The 20,728-nt window shown below is 43.9% G+C and overlaps 1 protein-coding gene across 6 annotated transcripts; it reads left to right on the plus strand.

The window, feature by feature from the left end:
- The first annotated feature begins 193 nt into the window (after positions 1-193).
- LOC139406687 (SLAIN motif-containing protein 2-like) lies at positions 194-17,670 on the plus strand. Of its 6 annotated transcripts, none has more exons than XM_071149578.1 (9): positions 194-941; positions 5,669-5,811; positions 10,884-11,057; positions 11,159-11,344; positions 12,069-12,425; positions 12,613-12,762; positions 13,954-14,088; positions 16,519-16,729; positions 16,852-17,670. In XM_071149578.1, exons 1-9 carry the CDS (start codon positions 454-456, stop codon positions 16,910-16,912), a joined length of 1,905 nt encoding a protein of 634 aa, XP_071005679.1. In that variant the 5' UTR covers positions 194-453; the 3' UTR covers positions 16,913-17,670. The 6 variants fall into 6 exon arrangements, with proteins under 6 accessions (XP_071005679.1, XP_071005682.1, XP_071005684.1 ...); XM_071149581.1 differs by having other exon boundaries at positions 13,957-14,088; XM_071149577.1 differs by having other exon boundaries at positions 221-941; positions 11,156-11,344.
- Positions 17,671-20,728: the final 3,058 nt, after the last annotated feature.

Below are 20,728 nucleotides of genomic sequence, written 5' to 3' on the forward strand. Positions count from 1 at the left end.
ACAGTTAGCTCGTGTGATTGTTTGTATTGACAAACCACCATACTTTTATTTGTACTGTATATGAGCTCACATGATAATATTCTATGCATTGCAGACAGTAAGTACTGTGGGGTATAATCGATACTGTAAACGCGCGCTTGGTTACGTGCTCGTTACCTATGTTTCACGTGGTGACGTTCCTAGCCTTGCCTGTATGTCTTTCACAGTTGGCGACAGGGATAGTGGAAATGTTTCGACCCTACCCGTGTGTACGAATATTTGGAGATGATGACGATAAGCCCAATAACTTATTTTGACACCAAAGTCTCTTCGGTATAAACGTGATATTGCTTAGAGTGACTCACATATCGTGACCTCCAGCTGAGAAAGGATAAACGAAAAACCACACTGATACAGCCGCGGATTTTTGTGTGGTTGGTAGCGCTAACGTTAGCTAGCTAACGTTAGCTAGCTATGGAGGATATTAACTCAAACATCAACGCGGACTTGGAGGTGCGCAAGCTACAGGACTTGGTAAAGAAACTCGAACAGCAAAACGAGCAGCTCCGTAGTCGGTCTACTCTATTGTCTTCGTCTGGAGCAGTGTCAGGAAACCATAGACCCCTTAGTGCTGGATATGACTCACCCCTGTCAGCCGCCTCGGCGGCGGGGCTGGTCGGCTTCCCTGGGGTGGGGTTCGGCGGAACGGGTGCCTATGGAGGGCTTTTGGAAAACTCCCGTTGTTTGAGCCCCAGACTGTCATATGATGGCATCAGTTTCAGGAGAGCATATGAGGGCGAGGGGGCATCGGCTGCCACCTCTTTCACTGGCATCAATTCGTACTTTACTGACGCAGGGGAAACACTGGGTTTTATGGATGAAGGGGAAACTTCAATCTTGGATGAAGTAGACATCCTCGATCTTGAAGACATGGATTGTCTGAACGAAGATGAAGACAGCTGGTGAGTGATACACCATCTGTAATTCAAGTAGCCTGAGGGTTTTTCGAACAACGAGAACACAACAGTACGCCCTAATGCATTTAGCTAGTCAACCAGTGTTTCTATCATGCGCCCATATGTGACAGCTCCACAGCCGAGCGCAGCTGTTCCAGACATTATCTACGATGACAAACCCTTGGGGGGAGGGAAATAATCCTCGATGAAATTGCGCTATAGGAATGCACAGCACGGCCATGTTCTCAATACAATAGCTTGCCACAGACAGAGGTCATCGCAGACCGATTGTCTGCCGTTCATTCTTGATTACTGAGTGGGTGAGGGGTGGTGGATGGAATTAAATCCGATTGGAAATTGGATCACGTGTGGGGACTGTCAAATCACCTGCACTTGTCACATTACATCCTGATCAATATTGTATCAGTAGAACTTGGCATTCATTGTTCTGTGGTTGCTGCTGTGCTTGGACTAATCATACCCCTTTACTATTAGGCCTTCGTCATAATATTTGCATTTTAGTGGTCTTGTTTACTCTGTCAAATGATGTACCATAAAAGCTAGTTGTTAATTAATTAACACTAGGTCTACAGTATTGTGCTTTTAGGATAAGGGAAACACTGTTCGTATGGTGGCCATTTGCACTATTTTGGTGACAGCAGAAGGCTGTCAGGTGGGAAGGGAGAAGTGTGCACAGTGAAATTTAAAGTTGTTTACCAAACCAAAGGCTATGGGGAAACAGCCACAACCATGGTTACCTTCTTTGTTAGGAGGACTATCAATACTAATACACACCATGCACTAGTCTAGTCTATGAAACGAGGTTGAGGGGAAATCATTGCCTACTAGGCCTATATGATTATGACAATGTTATAGTACTTGAATTGTTGTAATAGCCAGGCCCAGCCACAGTTTTTAGCCACGCCACACTGAATCTCAGGATCATGTATTGTTTGCTGTGCACTGACTGAGCATTTGTGGTTTATAGGGTTAGGTCGCTTACACAGATGAACTTTTAGAAGTATAGCCTAATCCTTGAAACTGGAGCTGTTTAATTGGATTTGTGAGGCAGAACACTCACTGCTGATCCCAACCTGAGGAAATCCCTGAAACAGTTGTAGAGAGTGATGAGACCTCACTGTCGAGCTGATGTGAAATAAGCACTGTTTATAAATGAGATGTTGTAGTTTTGTTTAGTAGAGCAGTAGGAATCATTAGCCTATAATGAGGAAGCTGGGTCAGTGTTCATTTCTCTCCCCCTCTCATTCTCTGAAAGATAGGCCCTTGTCTGCCATGGTGCGGTTAGTAGGATAGGGTTTTTATTGGCATATTATGGGCCTCTTGAGGGTAATTTAATGGTAATGGCTTGTGCTTTAGGTCAAGGCCCAGGTTGGAGGCGGCCAGCTATAGAAAGGAGGTACAGTAACTAATTATGGCCAGACTGTCAGGTTAGTAATACTGCATGGGCTTTGGTAGCCCCTGGTCATTTAATCAGATGAAATGATCCTTTCCCTAGCCTGACTCAGGGCAGGCAAACTCACACACTATGTGAATGTATTAGATACAGAAACATATTCGACTACTCTTCAATATTTGGAAGAGAGGATAGAGGAAGCAATGACTGGGAAGTTTACTGTGGCCTATTAGTACCAGTTCCTTGTTGCCCCTCTAACCCAATCCCCACACACTCCACTGGTGGTCTCTCTGCCCTCTGGCTGGTGATACACACAGGATTACCCATAGTACTACTGATTGATGGCTTGCCAGTCCTGGTCATAGATTCCCATAATCCCTGAATTAGCATCAGACTGAATTTGCAGGGCCGTCTGGTCCTGCAGCTATTTGACGACAGCACAGCACCATCCCGCTGTTAAGCTTTTCATTCTAAAATACAGTTAGGAGGATCCAGCCAGACACATGTTTACAGGATAATTAGGCTAAGCTATATGTAAAACCATAGAAATATGGATGTGACACAGCTTTATGCTTAATGCTAGAGTGATAGGTCTACAAGTGCTGGTTGAATTTGATTCTTTAAATGTTATGGATTACAGTCAGATTCTCCATGTGGCATACTTTTAGAATGCCCATAATGTATTGAATCTAGGCCTACATGTTTCTGTTTACTAGTAGGCCTTAGTGTTATTGTTGTTTAGTTGAGGACTCTCATGTGGGAGATTTTCTCTGTCGCTGAGACAAAGCTGACTCAGATTCCTCTTCCTGGTACAGATACTTTCTCTCTTTCTCTCTCTCAGTATAAAGCAGGCTTAAGTATCAGCCGAAGCAGCTGTGATGAGATGTAGGCCTAAGCAGGTTATAACACTCACCAAACATACATCACCCCTCATTACATCTATTTCCACTGATTATCATCAGGTCTCTTACCTTATTGATTGTTGTCATCATTATCCCAGCCAGCCTCAGCCTGCCTTGCCTGGTTAGCAATTTGTCCACTGGACAGCATTATATTCATGAAGGAGGGCTGGAGAAGTCGTGAAGAGGGCACGACAACGCCTATTCCCGTTCAGGAAACTGAAAAGATTTGGCATGGGTCCTCAGATCCTCAAAAGGTTCTACAGCTGTACCATCGAGAGCATCCTGACTAGAGGTCGACCGATTATGATTTTTCAACGCCGATACCGATACAGATTATTGGAGGACCAAAAAAGCCAATACTGATTAAATTTTGACCGTTTTGGAAACTTTAGAGTGTTCTATCCTAATCTGTCAATTATATGCATATTCTAGCATCTGGTCCTGAGAAATAGGCCATTTACTTTGGGAACGTTATTTTTCCAAACATAAAAATAGTGCCCCCTAGCTTCAAGAGGTTAATCGGCCGATTTACATTTTTTTTGTAATAATGACAATTACAACAATACTGAATTAACACTTATTTTAACTTAATATAAAACCTCAATAAAATCAATTTAGCCTCAAATAAATAATGAAACATGTTCAATTTGGTTTAAATAATGCAAAAACAAAGTGTTGGAGAAGAAAGTAATATGTGCCATGTAAAATATGTGCCATGTAAAAAAGCTAATGTGTAAGTTCCTTGCTCAGAACATGAGAACATATGAAAGTTGGTGGTTCCTTTTAACATGAGACTTCAATATTCCAATGTAAGAGGTTTTAGGTTGTAGTTAATATAGTATTTATAGGACTATTTCTCTCTATACCATTTGTATTTCATATACCTTTGACTATTGGATGTTCTTATAGGCACTATAGTATTGCCAGTGTAACAGTATAGCTTCCGTCCCCCTCCTCGCCCCTACCTGGGCTGGAACCAGGAACTCATCGACAACAGCCACACTCGAAGCATCGTTACCCATCGCTCCACAAAAGCTGCGGCCCTTGCAGCGCAAGGGGAATAACTACTCCAAATCTAAAAGCGAGTGAAGTTTGAAAAAGTATTAGCACACACCCAGCTAACTAGCTAGCCATTTCACATTGGTTACACCAGCTATTAGGCTGATAGGCTTGAAGTCATAAACAACGCTGTGCTTGCGAAGAGCTGCTGGCAAAACGTACGAAAGTGCTGTTTGAATGAATGATTACGGGCCTGTTGCTGCTCAGTCAGACTGCTCTATCAAATCAGACTTAATTATAACATAATAACACACAGAAATACGAGCCTTTGGTCATTTATATGATCGAATCCGGAAACTATAATTTCGAAAACAAAAAGTTTATTATTTCAGTGAAATACGGAACCGTTCGGTATTTTATCTAACGGGTGGCATCCCTAAGTCTAAATAATCTTGTTACATTGCACAACCTTCAATGTTATGTCATAATTACGTAACATTCTGGCAAATTAGTTCGCAATGAGCCAGGCAGCCCAAACTGTTGCATATACCCTGACTCTGCGTGCAATGAACGCAAGAGAAATGACACAATTTCACAGGGTTAATATTGCCTGCTAAACTGGATTAGTAGTTATAACTAGTGATTATGATTGATTGATTTTTATAAGATAAGTTTAATGCTAGCTAGCAATTTACCTTGGCTTCTACTGCATCCACGTAACAGGCAGGCTACTCGTGGAGTGCAATGGTTAGAGCGTTGGACTAGTTAACTGTGCGGTTGCAAGATTGGAACCACTGAGCTAACAAGGTGAAAATCTGTCGTTCTGCCCCTGAACAGGCAATTAACCCACAGTTCCTAGGACGTAATTGAAAATAAGAATGTGTTCTTAACTGACTTGTCTAGTTAAATAAAAGGTATTTAAAAAAAAATCCAATGGCTACCCAGACTATTTGCATTGACCCACACTCCTTTTTTTTACACTCCTGCTGTTTATTATCTATGCATAGTCACTTTACCCCTACCTACATGTACATATTACCTCGACAAACCTGTACCCCTGCACCACACACATTTTTACTTTCGTTTATTTCGTAAATGTTTTTTCTTAAGTCAAATTTTTCTTAACTGCATTGTTGGTTAAGGGCTTGTAAGTAAGCATTTCACTTTAAGGTCTACACCTGTTGTATTCAGTGAACGTGACAAATAAAATGTGATTTTACATGATTTGTTCACCTTGCAAAAGGGCCATGAATGAGCAAATGTTAGCTAATGCATTTCCAGCTACAGTGAAGACCAACGACAAGCAAACTTTTTTCCTCAATAAAAAAAACACAGGAACAAAGTTTCAAGCACTACTTTTAAACATGTGTATTTTTGTGTGCCATGTCCATTGATGTGTGTGTGTTGTGTTCGTCCAGGCTGTATGAGGCGAAGCTGAACAGCCCTTGGAAGAAAGCCTTGAGTCCCATCGTGTGGTGTCGCCAGGCACTGGACAACCCCAGTCCTGACATGGAGTCAGCCAAGCGCTCCCTCATCCACAGACTGGACCTCACCATGTCAGGTACTGTCACCTCGCTCCTCTCCATTCTCCTCCTCTCCTGTTTCTTGTCTTCTCTCCCCTCTCGCTTCTCCCCTCGCTTCTCCCAGCTTTGCTCCAAACAAGCGTGCACACATCTAGGACAAATATGCTTTTGTTTTGTAGTAGGAACTATGCTGTATGAATGTATGTATTACATTATCATGGCAAGTGTGCCTGTGGATTCTATCTATATCCCTCTGCGTATTATGACAGCTAAATATAGACAATCAGGACAGCAAGGCTAAAGTGAGACCAGTTCCATTTTTACAGAGGTATGCTCATGTGACGCACATATCGTATCCAGCAACAGTTTGTTGAAGGTCGCTATCCCTAAACCGGCGGGTGCTCCGTAACGGTGAATGATCACGTGGCACTGGGGGTGTTACGCAACACCCAGTCAAAGACCTCCTGGGCAGACAGACAGCACCCGCAGGACCATGGGGTTCCTGTCCTGACATGGAGTCAACAGCTGACCTGTTCCCCTCACATCCCCTTCCTGCGAGTGCCCTTTGGAGTTATGTATCACACTGAAGTTCAACTCCGACTGTTCATAGACCACCACAGGCTCTGAGGCTCCGGTGGGTGTTACTTGGGTGATGGGTGTTACTTGGGTGGTGTTGATATCCTCGTAAGGACTGCTTATTATCAGCAACAGGTCAATAAATGATTTAGGTATGTGTAAACAAGCAGAAAACAGCAATGCAGGCTATAAAGCTCTTGTACAATATGCAGGTAACAAAAGGTTAAAGGACCCACCTGCTGACTGGCTTCTAACTGCCTATACCTGAGGGGAGGAGAGGTAGGCAGTTGTCAGACAGCTTCAAACAGGCCTAAATAACTGCTTTTCGACCGCAGGACGAGCAGAGCGGGCCTAGGCGTGTCCTATGCATCTACTAAGAGTCTTGTGTGGCTGTACTGTATGTGGGCTCCTCAGTGACACACCTTCTCGGGAGTGTGAAAATCTGTTGCCATGGTGTCGTGTGAGGACTGCTTCCACGGGTGAAGGAATTTCACAAAGCAGGGCGTCGCGTCTGGCTCATGACTAACGTAATACACAGCTTGACAGTACATTTGTACCACATCATAGGATTATGTTCAATGCTTTTGAAATGCTTATGGAAGACCCTTTCAGAGGGCTTAGCCTTCAATGTCCATGAGAAACTCCCAAAATGTTGGAGGGAAGGCCCAGGGCGATTGCTTGCATACTGAAATGTGTGTGTGTGTGTACTTTTGTTTTAGCTTGTCCATGGTAACCAAGCTTGTGTCTTTAGACTCCCTGCGAAATGTAAGCAATGAGATCCCTTAAATGCCATGCCCCAGTTACATAACAAACTGGAAGCAGGGACAAATATATATATATATATATTTTTTTTTCAGCATAGTCGAGTTAAATAAATGTATTAGACACTATCTAGTTTCATTTGTGATGTGTTATCAAACGTTTAGAAATTCAGAAATGTATTATGGGCATTGTCATGACTTTATAACCCTGAAAGCGTAGCAGGAAGTAAAGAATGGCCCGGGCCGGGGACTCTCCTGACAGTACCAGTCCTGTAATGCTGGGCTAGATTCAGAGTGGAGCCTTCTGAACAGTGCTTGGACAAACGTCCACAGATTCCACCCACACAGTTCTTCTCTACAGCAGAAAGTACCTAATCCCAAGCTGATAGGCCAGCTATCTAGCCATGCTCACCCTAACATGTAGCTACTGTTTCCATACTTAAGCTATAATGGACTGGATATTTCCGTCTTCTCTAAGTCATGCTCTTTCATTTGTTCATCTCTCCCCTCATTTTCTTTCGCTCCCTGAGCCACACAATAAAGGCTTCTGTTGCGCTCTCCTCATGTGAAATGCTCCTAGCTAGCTGGCCCAGTCCATCTCAAGAACCCTTTTTCACTTTAAGGAGCGTTCAATGACGGGTATTGTTTGACTTTTCTCTGTCCATCTGAGCTGTTTAATCGGACCTGGCAATCTCTGGGTTTGCTTGTCCTGTCTGTGACTGACGCCATGCTGTCTAGGCTAATTCCAGGGGAAACTGAAGGTCCTGCAGCCAAACCATCAGCTGGGAAATAGATTTTATTACAGCTAGTATCTTGGCTACAAATGAATGGAAATAGCGTTTTTGCTCCTGATTGTCTTATCTGGTCCCTGGATGGGAGACCAGATGCTACTGGAAGTGGTGTTGGAGAGTTCTAGGTGTTTTTAAAATATTTTTAGCATGGTGTGTTTTAGGACACAGTATTTTAGGACGACACTATTTTAGTTGGTCCCTGTGCTGCAAATCCCTGCTGAGACCCAGCCAGCAACACACTGACTATAGGCTGTCTCCAATCTCCTCCTCCTGATTTACTGTAGAGCTAAGCTGCTCCATCTGACCACCTCCTAGCCCTTAAATCATTCACCCCTAGCCTGGCACCAAAGGATACATGGGGGAACAGCACTGAATGCATCCTCTGAAACGCTGTCCTTTCCTTGTGGTTTGTAAGTCCACAACTGCAGTAATCTCCCTATTGGGAGCACCTGATAGATGTTCACTTTAGGGGTCACACACTCCGCTATGTCTGTCTCCAGAGGTCAGAGGTTGACCCCCACGATGTGTTGCCAGGGCTTGTGTTCGGCGTCACGGCAGACACATGGAGGTGCCACTCCGAGGCAGGTAACCTCCCTCCTTTAACTCACTGTGTTTGATCCCTCTCAGCTGTCTCTGTGTGTGAGAACCTATATCCTGTATGTAGGCCTATAGGTATAATGTCGATCATACCACAACACAACTGTTGTACATATCTGACCTATAAAGAGCGCTCTCTCAGCACTGGGAGTCTGGACAGAATCTGTCCTACAGACGCCTCTGTCTCTGGTGAGGTCCTGGTTTTAGATAAGCCCGTGCTAATCTCAGTGTCTGACCTATCTGGGAATCCACAGAGGACAAAGTGATCGAGAGGTGTGTACGTCTGTGGTCGAGTGCTTGTGTCCCTGGTTAAGACTTAAGCATGCAGGTGGTACTGTGGTAGTGTCATGTTGTTGTGATCCTAGTGTTCCTCAGTGGCTGATCTCTGAAGGAAGTGAGTGAGTTAAGTGGACATGTTATTTCCTAAATAATGCGGTAGGGCCGAGTGCAGAGCATCAGAAGATGAGGAAAGGAGGGAAGAAAGGAGATCGAGTTGATAATAAAAGGCTTCTTTCCAGTCATCATCCAGCTGTGTAAACACATGGAGGGAGGGAGGGTGATGAGAAAACAAGTGGCCCTGGAGATTGGAGTGTATGCAGCACTGCGGGCAGAGCTGTCCCTAGTGGGACTGCAGTATAGCAGTCAACACTGATGGCCATTGGCCAGTGAGTCGTATCCCTGTCAGAGCAGCCAGGTCTGGTCTAATGGCTGAGCTGAGGCAGGCTCCATGGTTAGTCTGCCTACCTGGGACTAACTGACTGACTGGCAGGCTGTATGGAGTCTCTGTGGATAGCTGGGTATCACAGTGCTGCATTGTGCCGCTCTGACTGTACTACTGAGTGAATGGGCCATATTGTTAACTCTTTCTTCAGTCCATGATAAAGACGCCTACGACTGCCATACGATTTAAGTGACTCTAGAGTGTGCACCAGTTCCAACACACTAGAGAGGAGACTCCGAGAGACAAGTGTGTGACTGTGTGCACATTAGTGTTTGTGTCAGTGGTTGGTATAATGCAGCATGTGTATGTCAGCTGGCTCACATTGAGTACGCTTGCATTCCCAATAACAATTTGATATTCATCTGATTATGTCAGTAGGCAGATTATGCAATAGTCATGTAAACACCACACTTATCTTAATCGGCATACGGCGATTAAATGGCCTGGTTTTCTGAGCAATCTTTTGAATTTATAGGACATGTGAACACCTTAAATGTTCCAGCAGTGTATTTGATCTGCCCATCTGATAGCATCAGTCGCGCGAGCCTCCCTCTTTAGGGCGAGTGGAGTGAGTTCGGATCAACTGAATGTATACGTTTTAGAAGAAGTTTTCACATACAAAACTGTACATGTCTGAACTCCGAATCAAATCTAAGATGTTCACTGTGGTAGAACGTTTATTTTGAGTGGCGATTTTCTGCATTGTTATCAGAGTGCCGTCAGGTAGCCTGATTTCAGATGTGTCCACGTAAACAGGATTATTAGGGAAATCGTTATTTTGGCAAAGTATGTAAATGTTTTAATCAAACTATTATATAAATCTGACTATTCACACTAATCGCATTGTGTGCATGTAACCGCACTCACTGTGATTAAACTACTCCCTCAAAGGGGGCAACATGTAATGCCTGCAATGATTTCCCATGTAAGATATTATCTCAGTGATTCATTGGACATTACGATTTAGATTGCTGGCTGTACAACAATCCTTTATGTGATGTAGTTATAGGCTATCAAATCACAGTTTTTTGGGAAGCGTACACAGATTTGAAGATGTTATCGCAGGTGCAGCGAAATGCTCATGTTTCTAGCTCCAACAGTGCAGTAATACCTAGCAAAACAATACACACATAATCCAAAAAGTTCAAAGAAATTAAGAAATGTCAGAGTCCAAGAAAAGGTGTGTACAGTAGTAGTTAAATAGGATGAGCCATGACTAGAAAACAGTATATACATATAAAGTGGGTAAAACAGTATGTAAACATTATTAAAGTGACCAGTGTTCAATGACCATGTACATAAGGAAGCAGTTTCTAAGGTTCAGGGCAGAATACTAGACTGACAAACAGCTTCTTTCGGTCCAAGCTTTGATGCACCTGTACTGTCTCCTCCTTCCATATGGTAGCAGGGTGAACAGGGCGTGGCTCGGTTGGCTGAGGTCCTTGATGATCTTCTTGGCCTTCTTGTGACACCGGGTGCTGTAAATGTCCTAGAGGGCAGGCAGCGTTCGGCTGACCGCACCACCCTCTGGAGAGCTCTCAATGGTGCATCTGTAGAAGTTTGTGAGGGTCTTAGGGGCCAAGCTGAATTTCTTCACCCACTGTCTGGGTAAAGGGACCATATCAGCACAGCATGTTCATAGCAATTCTCTTCATTCTCCACAGCAAACAAGCGGAGGAGCCTGTATGGAAGTCCCTATAGTCCCCAGGTGAACTACGGAAGCCCATACAGCACAAACACAGTGAACAGCCCCTACAGCAGCGGCTTCAACTCCCCTTCCTCCACCCCCAGCAGGGTGCCCATCGTCAGACAGCAGCTGATGCCCCCTCTCCACCAGGGTACTGTACACAGGCTTTATATGCCGGTCTTTAACTCTCTCCTCTATCCCATTATGTTCATTAAGTATGAATAATATAAATGTGTGTGTGTGTCCCAGCAGCTCACCAGCAGCAGCGTGGTGGCTCAGTAGAGAGAGAGAGGAACGCCCCACCGGTCAGCCCTCAGTCTTCAATAGACAGTGAGCTGAGCACCTCGGAGATGGACGAGGATTCTGTGGGATCCTCCACCACGTACAAACTCAACGACGTCACTGATGTACAGATCCTGGCTCGCATGCAGGAGGAGAGTACGTACCATCTTCTCTCAATCAACTGTCTGTCCGTTTGTCCACTATTACCAGTTCAATTAGGAGAAACGACAGGGATTATTTTAACGACCAAAAACACGATATTTCTACCATTTTTAGATTTTGTGGCATAGAGAAAGCTATAAACAATACTCTGAGCAAAAGAGAATGTTTTAGGATTTTTACCCTCCAGATAGTAATCCCAAAAGGTCTTAATGATGAAATGCCCATGCATGTTATGTTGTAAATGTGAACCTGAACTAATGCCTTGTCATTAATCGCTTCAGCCTACCTGCACTGTACCCAATGATTTATGAAAACCTACTTGATAGGTCGATGTCCTCATTGTGGATTTTCAGAAGTATTTAATAAAGTTTTATGTACACACATTGTTCTATTTGGTAACACGTGTTTATTTGTCCTTGACTCCAACCCCATTCGATGCACGGAACGGATGGGGGTGGAGCAATGTGTACATAATTGTGCAAAATTTAAAACCGCTCACAAAAGCTCTGACGCAAGGCCTGGCGGCCGATGAGTGAAGCTTCATAAAGAACAGTGATAGCAAGAGCAGCGTGCGGTTTTCTCTCGTCTCTCATATTCCACAATAATACTACAAACCCTTTACTCACCTGTCAGATGCTGAGTGTTTCTACTGACTTTCTTTGTACAGGCTGTACTAGCGCTATATTTTCTTAACGTGTCCCTCTGTGTGTGTTTCCAGGTCTTCGGCAGGACTATGCTGCCACAGCTTCCAGGCGTAGCTCTGGTTCGTCCTGCCACTCTCTGAGACGCAGCACCTTCAGTGACCAGGAGCTGGACGCCCAGAGTCTAGAGGACGATGAGGAGGCTGTACACCCCGCCTTCCACCTCCCCTCGAACCGCTTCTCCCACTCCCCCAGACACTCCCCCCGCGCCTCCCCCAGGAACTCCCCCCGCTCCCGCTCCCCAGCACGCTCCCTGGAGTACAACCACAGCCGGGGCTCCCCGCAGCCAATCATCAGCCGGCTGCAGGCGCCACGTCACTCCCTACAGGGCCACGCCCCCCAAGACCTGCAGACCAACGTGGTGAAGAATGAAGGTAAGGGGATTGAGTGACTAGACTAGAGGGGGGAAATGGTTTTGTGTTGGGGATAGTTCATTGTTATGTGAAAGACAAACTATATGGATTCATATGGTCTATCCTTTCTGATTCAAATTAGGACCGCTGTGTACGGTATCTGTTCAGTCCTGTTTTAGGTTGTTTTCCTCTGCTGTGGTGTTTGTAGAGAAGCTGGGGCGTAGTCTTCCTAACCTGACCCGCTCCAACGTGGCCCAGCAGGGCCCAGAGCCCGTCAAGAACAGCAGGAGCTGTGAGTCCAACCTGCAAGTGCCAAACGGAAGCTCACCGAGACACCAGGCAGTCATTCAGTCTGCCAGTGAGTACTATGCACACACACACAATATCCCTATCGCATGTTCACTCGGTAATCGCAGTCCGAGAAATGCTTTCATTTTCATATTCGGTCTTGTATACTGATAATTGTTTCTGAAGCATATTCAACAGCAGCAGTGTAATGACAGGAGTAGTGTTTCGTGCTCCGCCTTATTAAACCTCTTGCTTTTTAGTGTCTTGGCTTTGATGGTTTGGGAATCTCTCTGTTTGATCGTTTTAATCATTTCTCCTTCTGTGCACTCTTCTCCTTTTTACTTAAATCAATTAGAATCAAGAGATTAAAAAAATCAAATAAAAAGTAGGTTATTGTGATGATTTATATTTAGAATGTAGAGAGAACTGAATAAAACACTGAATGCTCTTTAGAAATATCCACCAACTGAATTGGAACTGGAGTGGCCATTTACTATAATCCTAGAATGAGACAAAAAACCCACAGTGAATCAGTGATGGTAGTGTTGTATTTTAATCCATATAACTAATCCCCACTCAGACACCTGAAGGAGAAACGGCTGCTGGACAAATGACATGTGTAGTCTGTATCAGTTCATCTGTTCAACAGTTTTTTATATACACTGATAATGAACTATGTGTAAGTGAAGCGGGCATGCCTGAGCTTGAATAGGACCACTTTGTGAATGTCCGTAATGTTCTGTACTATCCTGTACTGTGTCACTGTTGTATGGTTTTGCTCTTGACACTGAGTCGTCTCCTGTACTTCGCTGGGCTTTTTCTGTCTGGTGGGCAGTATGACACCACTATCCCTGCCTCTCTATCTGACAGTAGAACATGCGCTGCCTTTCACCCACCCCTCTCTTTCTACTGAGTCACTGTTAGTGGTTTGGCCTAGTGTTGGCCCAGCTCAGCTCTGGAAGTACTTTACCCCTGGCAGTCTCTCTCTCTCTCTCTCTCTCTCTTTCTCTCTCTGTGCACTGTGAATGTCTGGCTGCACTGCAGCACCCCATAGCATTTCAGGCTGCTCTTTTACCTTTGGCTGGGAACGACTATAAGCCCGGCTTGGCTGACTCACAGTGGCCCCACCGGCTACCACAACCCCTCCTGGCTGCCTGGTTCAACCCTATCTCATGTCCTCTTCTCCCTGGTCCACTAACAGTAACAAAACAGAAAGGAATGACTCTGTTTCTCCCCAACTGTGATCTCCATTTTTCCCCAGTAGCCCAGCACTCCTCCACTCCATTCCACTCCCAGGACTCTACCCCCCCTCGCTCCTCCCAAACAGGAACTCCCTCTCGACCCTTGCTGTCCCCGAAACCCAAACAGCACCTCCAAAGCCCTTCTTCCCTCCGAGGTAACAGCCTGCCAGTGCCTGTGATCATCTTCGTGATGAGTAAAGAGTCCCCTATATACACACACATCCTGAGTAATACACACATGACCACGTTCTTTACCAAAAGCAAAGCTATTTACTGTGGCTGGTTGGCTGTGTGACGTTCCTGCATGCACTCGACCCAATACAAAGTGCCAGGAAATTTTCTACAGTTGTCTCCAGATTTGCAAGGCAAGTAATTGTTTTGTGGGATGGTCACTTCGTCAGGTCCTGAACGTTTTTTTGAGTGTCTCCATGGTGATCTTGTAGGATGGGCCTGTTGGGTCTGGTCTTAGCAGAACAGACAACTCATGTCTCCCCCTAGTGGTGATGGTGAGAACCTGCTGAGAAACCCTGTGGCTCTTGAATGCCTTCGGGCTCTCAAACCTCGAGGCTGTTTCAGATTATGTTTAAAATAATCTCAGTTTCTGGAGGCACAGCTGATGTGGTTAGCCACATCGCAGTCATTCCTCTTTTTGGCGATGGTTGCTGATTGGTTGGGTGACTAGATCAAGCGTAAGCTTCACATTTACACTGAACAAAAATATAAACACACCATGTAAAGTGTTGGTCCCATGTTTCATGAGCTGAAATAAAAGATCCCAGAAATGTTCCATTTCGCACAAAAAGCTTATTTCTCTCCAATTTTGGTCACATATTTGTTTACATCCCTGTTAGTGAGCATTTCACCTTTCACCTTTGACCACATGTAACCACGCCAGCCCTGGACCTCCACATCCAGCTTCTTCACCTGCGGGATCGTCTGAGACCAGCCACCCAAACAGCTGATGAAACTGGGTTTGCACAACCAAATAATTTCTGCGCAAACTGTCAGAAACTGTCTCAGGGATCTGTGTGCTCGTCGTCCTCACCAGGGTCTTGACCTGACTATAGTTTGGCGTCATAACCAACTTCAGTGGGCAAATGCTCACCTTCAATGCCCATTGGCACGCTGGAGAAGTGTGCTCTTCACAAATGAATCCTGGTTTCAAATGTACCGGGCAGATGGCAGACAGCATGTATGGCATCGTGTGGGCGAGCGGTTTGCTGATATCAACGTTGTGAACAGAGTGCCCCGGTGGCGGTGGGGTTATAGTATGGGCAGGCATAAGCTACGGACAACGAACACAATTGCATTTTATCGATGGAAATTTGAATGCACAGAGATACCGTGACGAGATCCTGAGGCCCATTGTCGTGCCATTCTTCCGCCGCCATCACCTCATATTTAAGCATGATAATGCACACCATTATCATGGATCTGTACATAATTCCTGGAAGCTGAAAATGTCCCAGTTCTTCCATGGCCTGCATACTCACCAGACATCTCACCCTTTGAGCATGTTTGGGATGCTCTGGATTGGAGTGTACAACAGCATGTTCCAGTTCCCACCGATATCCAGCGACTTCGCGCAGCCATTCCACAGGCCACAATCAACTCTATACCAAGGAGATGTGACGCGCTGCATGAGGCAAATGGTCACACTAGATACTGACTGGTTTTCTGATCCACGCCCCTAAAAATTTTTTTAAAGGTATCTGTGACCAACATATGCATATCTGTTTTCCCAGTCATGTGAAATCCATAGATTAAGGCCTAATTCATTTATTTAAATTGACTGATTTCCTTATATGAACTTTAACTCAGTAAAATCTTTGAAATCGTTGCATGTTGCGTTTTATATTTTGTCCAGTGTACTTGAAGTTGTCCATGGATTAGTTTACGTATAGACCTGTATTGGTAACTAGGTGGTCTGCTTTTTAGTATAGGGCTCGAAGAGACTTTTTAGTCCCAAGGTTCTTTTTCCATCCACAATCCTAAACTTTCTTCTGCTGTCCTGAATGAAGTCCAATCTCTCCTGTCTTCATCTTTTAGTCCATCTTTCCTGTTGCTTTGGAGAAGAAGGGGATTTCAGTGAGTATTCACTGATCATGCTCCCTACTTTTTATATATTGTGATTGTGCTCTCATGATGTGATGTGTTAATGTTGTGGTATTATCTGTGCCCTTCCTGTCACTAGAGGGCATGTGTGCCTCATCCTACACATGAACAAGCATCGTGGGAGTTTGTACAGTTTGTATAGACTTTATACAAGGCCTCGTTTTCATTCGTCGTTTTATTTTTCTTGATTTTTATATGGTTATTGTGATTTTAATGCAACATTCCATCACATTAGATTATTCGAAGATTGATTCTGAATGCATATTAGGTGATGATCTCCATTTTCCTCATACACATTGTATTTGTATCATATGTGCCTCAGATCATTGTGGTGTTCATTGCTTGGAAGGCCACTGAGACCACAGACCTCTGTTGTGGGAATAATACTGTGTCATCTATAAGCCATCTCTTCATACTACAGTGTACTGTACTGACTGACCTGTCTCCTCCTCTCTCTCCTGCCCCTCCAGTCCCTTCTCCCAGTAAGCTGCGAACCCCAGCCACCCCGTCTCCCCTGGCCCTGAGGCAGCCTGTAAAGGCCACGTCTACCCCTGGCTCTGGAGCCTCCACCCCCACACGCTCCCTGGGCCCAGCACGCAGCGGCCTGCCCCGGCCCAGTGCAGGAGGAGGAGGAGGTGGCATCCCTGTGCCTCGCAGCAAACTGGCCCAGCCAGTACGCAGGTAGGTACACACATTACACAGAACTTCAAAGCAAGTTTAGTTGGTTACAGGTGTATCAGACTTTCTTTTACTCTTGCGTACTGGCAGAACTAATCTGTTTCTCTGGCTCTTCTCTTGCCCAGGTCTTTACCTGCCCCTCGGACCTACAGTGGCGGAGAGAACTGGAGAGAGGGATGCTACTGAGGCTGGCATGGCCAGCAGGGGGCACTGTTGCTCTCTCATCAGCACAAAGAGGCATACAAACATTACAATGCGGCACTTTATCAACCAAGATTACTTTTACCATGAATCAAGAAACTATATCAAAGACACAAGTCACATTCTTCGTACTATCATGAGCAACATGATCTGAACAGCTGAAGCAACATGGTGTGTTTATCTGTGTGGAGAGGTTCTGAAGGGGCCAGGGGCCGTGCTATTCCGGTTCCTTAGGACGTTCCTACTAGTGGCCCGCGACTGCTAATAACCCATCCGGAACCGCCCGTCAATGTGAAAATCTGAGGTCCGCACCCGACCCTTACCCGCTAATATAGAAAATGCGCTGTATACCACATTCGAAACCAGCTAAACTATTTTTTGACGGGGTGTAGGATTTTTTTTGTGCCAAATGTAGATATGTTACTGCATATCATTTCTAACATTTTAGTAGGCTATTTGTTATTTAACTTGTCTATAATTAGATACATGCAGCTTCTCTTCTTTCATTATATGTAGCCCTAGAAGACCAAGTAAACCCATTAATCAGTAGAATGAACGCTTCAATCTAGTTGACATCGGTAGTTTTCTGTCATCTGTTTATTTTGCGGATGTAAGACTTAGGGACCGGGGAGAAAATGCAATAACAAAAAATATAAACAGGAACGATTTTCTGTGCAAAATTTTCTAAGGATATTTGTAAGGAAATCGAACGCTGTGAAAAAGAGCTGTGAAAAAGAACAAAATGATTTCTCCACTCCTGTTCCTGAGTCAAAATGTTGCCTACATTTGGTGTATAATTTTACTTCAGGAAATGCTTAATTCTGCAGGAGTTAATATTAATGCTATGTGGGAGGTTGTGATTGTCAAATTTGTGTAGTGCCTCAATCATGCATAACATAAACATAGGTTTAGGGTAGGGATGTCCCAAGGGTCCTGTATAGCACTAACCAAGGGGCCAGGCAGGGCTGGCGTGCGGAAGGGGCCAGGCAGGGCTTGCATGCGGAAGCCCAGAGATGCCAAAGAAACCAGCCGAGCTCCAGCATCACGGCGCCTCCAGAGGGCACTGTCACATGCCTCGGGGTGTCTGTTCAGCCATCAGTCAATCACACAATGCTTTTCTCCATCTCCCTTACTCCTTCCCTCGTCTCTTTTATCTTTTCACCTCCCTCAGGTTGAAATGTTTCTACACATTTCTCTTTTTGCAGTCTGTTGTTAACAGATGCCTTGGTTAGAGATCTCTATGATGATACTGTGCAGGTGAAGTGTTCCCTTAATGTTAAAGAAATGTTGTGAATGTTTTACGAAGTGAACTCACCTCTGTATGGTTGTGTTGTCAAATCATAGTTTTTGTCCACTTGTGAAACAACTAGAATGTATTAATGTTTGTTTGGGACATTATTTATTCAAATAATTATTTAAAGAGTTCCTTTTCCAAATATACATTTTCAGCATTCGTTTTCTATTGATTTGAATAATTTGTAAAAAAAAAAAAAAATGAATATTTTGAACCTCAACTGCAAAGCTTATTCTCCAAAGTCTTTTTAGAGGGTTTAATAACAGGACATTTGTGTTTTTATGTTGAACACACAGGTGACTGGTAGAAACAGGCCAAAGCCCCATCTCTGACCTTAAACATAACTATCGCATATTTTCCAGAGCTGGGTAGACAGTAGTCATGTCAAACTGGGCCAATCACTGGTAGCCATCACAGTCTAACTCCAAATCTACTTCTGGATTGGTTGGTTAGCTCCATCTGCTCTCCCACATTGGTTTAATGTGCAGTTACAATATCTACTGTATAGTCAGACATGCTCCCACTAAAACATATAGAATTCCGCACTTGTAACCCTGAGATCTGAGCATGCAGAAAAGGCTTGATGTAGTTCATTTAAAACCTGCAACAATATTGTGTCAGTGTATGTTATGTCAAGACGGAGAGAATACATTATCATGACATCTTAAGATAATAATGGAAGTTGTATACGTTAGTGGCCATTTGCCTCTTGTGCTTTAAAATGAATCAAAAGAGGAGTGCCGAGATTCATAGGGATGGTATTGGTGTGCCAGAAATTATCAAACTAGTGCCTATTCATTTAAAGTTTCACTTTATTTTGAATGTGCTTTTATTTGTTCATTTATCATTATGTGCCAATAATGTCTTGGTTTGCCAATATAATTTGTGTCTTTGCATTTCTGCTTGATTTAGTTTGGGCTAATTTTGTTATTTTAATTGTATCATCAATGCATTTATAATTGCCTGTGTATAATATGCGCCTTGATATTTATAACAAATGACTCTCATTCTGTAAATGAAACTATTTAAGAGAGGTGCCTCTGTATGTCAAGGTTTGGATTTAGTGGAAAACTTGGCTAGTGTTGCAAAAAATACATGCCACACCATTTTGGGATAGTTTTTGTTAATTCACCTTTTTATATTCACCAACATGACATTCGGGGTTGGATTCAATTCGTATTGCATAAGTATCGCAGAAGATCCATGTTGAAATTTAAAGGCAATGTTCCCGCGTCCACAGAGACTACATTCGCGCTGCCTATGTCGGATGTTCTGCGATACGGATTGAATCCAGACCTCAGATTCCCTGTATAAACTCACATTTCAATTTAAAAAAGTTGAGAAACTGTTGTCTACTGTGTCATGAATGGGTCAATTTCATTCAAACACTTGTCATTTCAGTCAGGGCCGGCGCCAGAAGGAATCAGTTGATAGGCACATTTTTTTCCACTGTACCTGCCATGTGTGCACTCACTTGTGCGATCAATTTTATTTTTTAAATGGGTGTTATAGTGAACACTATAGGCAGCTCATGAGTTTCAAATTTGGGGAAGCTTAAAATTTATCCTACCAATTCTACTGATCTGCGTGCCAGTTTATTATTTTATATGTGCATTATTGTGGAACGCTTTTTAATTTCAATAACATTTCGTTGCTCAATAATTGTCATGTGGTTAATCATCAATCTGAAGTAAAATGATAATCTAAACGTTAAAATTCAAATAAAGGAGAGCACCAGCCTCTGCCATATGGACACATTGATAATGTAAACTGTGATCTATTGGTAGCTAAAGAAATAAGCGCAACTCCGAGATAGCCTATAAGCCAATGGGCAGCACGCCTATAACTTCATCAATTAAGTAAAATATATAGGCCTAAATCCGACATTAAAACAGTGGAAAACATTTCACAATCTCTCTACTCTGCCTGTCTGCCTCCCTTTCTATCTGTCTTGACTTGAGCTATTGCTAGGTGCAACATTGTATCAAATTGTCAACTTGCAACATTGTATCAATTAGCCTATTCGGGACAGATGGCTGTTTTCTTTCCTATGACATTTCCCCTGGAAATATGGAATAATCAGATCATGATACACTACAGTATACAATACCAGTCAAACTCAGTCAAGGGATTTTTTATGAAAGAACACACATGGAATCATGTAGTAACCAAAAAAGTGTTAAATAGTAGCCACCCTTTGCCTTGATGACAGCTTTGCAAACTCTTGGCATTCTCTCAACCAGCTTCACCTGGAATGCTTTTCCAACACCCAACATATGCTGAGCACTTGTTGGCTGCTTTTCCTTCACTCCGCGGTCCAACTCATCCCAAACCATTTCAATTGGGTTGAGGTCGGGTGATTTGTGGAGGCCAGGTCATCTGATACAGCACTCCATCACTCTCCTCAAATAGCCTTTACACAGCCTGGAGGTGTGTTGGGTCATTGTCCTGTTGAAAACAAATGATATTCCCACTAAGCGCAAACCAGATGGATGGCGTATCGCTGC

Source organism: Oncorhynchus clarkii, chromosome 4, assembly GCF_045791955.1.
Source record: "Oncorhynchus clarkii lewisi isolate Uvic-CL-2024 chromosome 4, UVic_Ocla_1.0, whole genome shotgun sequence".
Lineage (NCBI taxonomy): Eukaryota > Metazoa > Chordata > Actinopteri > Salmoniformes > Salmonidae > Oncorhynchus > Oncorhynchus clarkii.

Excerpts from the sequence above, each read along its gene's own strand:
- LOC139406687 (XM_071149577.1), top strand. The coding sequence starts at position 454 with ATGGAGGATATTAACTCAAACATCAACGCGGACTTGGAGGTGCGCAAG. Across the intron at positions 942-5,668 it reads AACGAAGATGAAGACAGCTG|GCTGTATGAGGCGAAGCTGA; the intron begins GTGAGTGATACA and ends GTGTTCGTCCAG. Across the intron at positions 12,763-13,953 it reads GGCAGTCATTCAGTCTGCCA|TAGCCCAGCACTCCTCCACT; the intron begins GTGAGTACTATG and ends ATTTTTCCCCAG.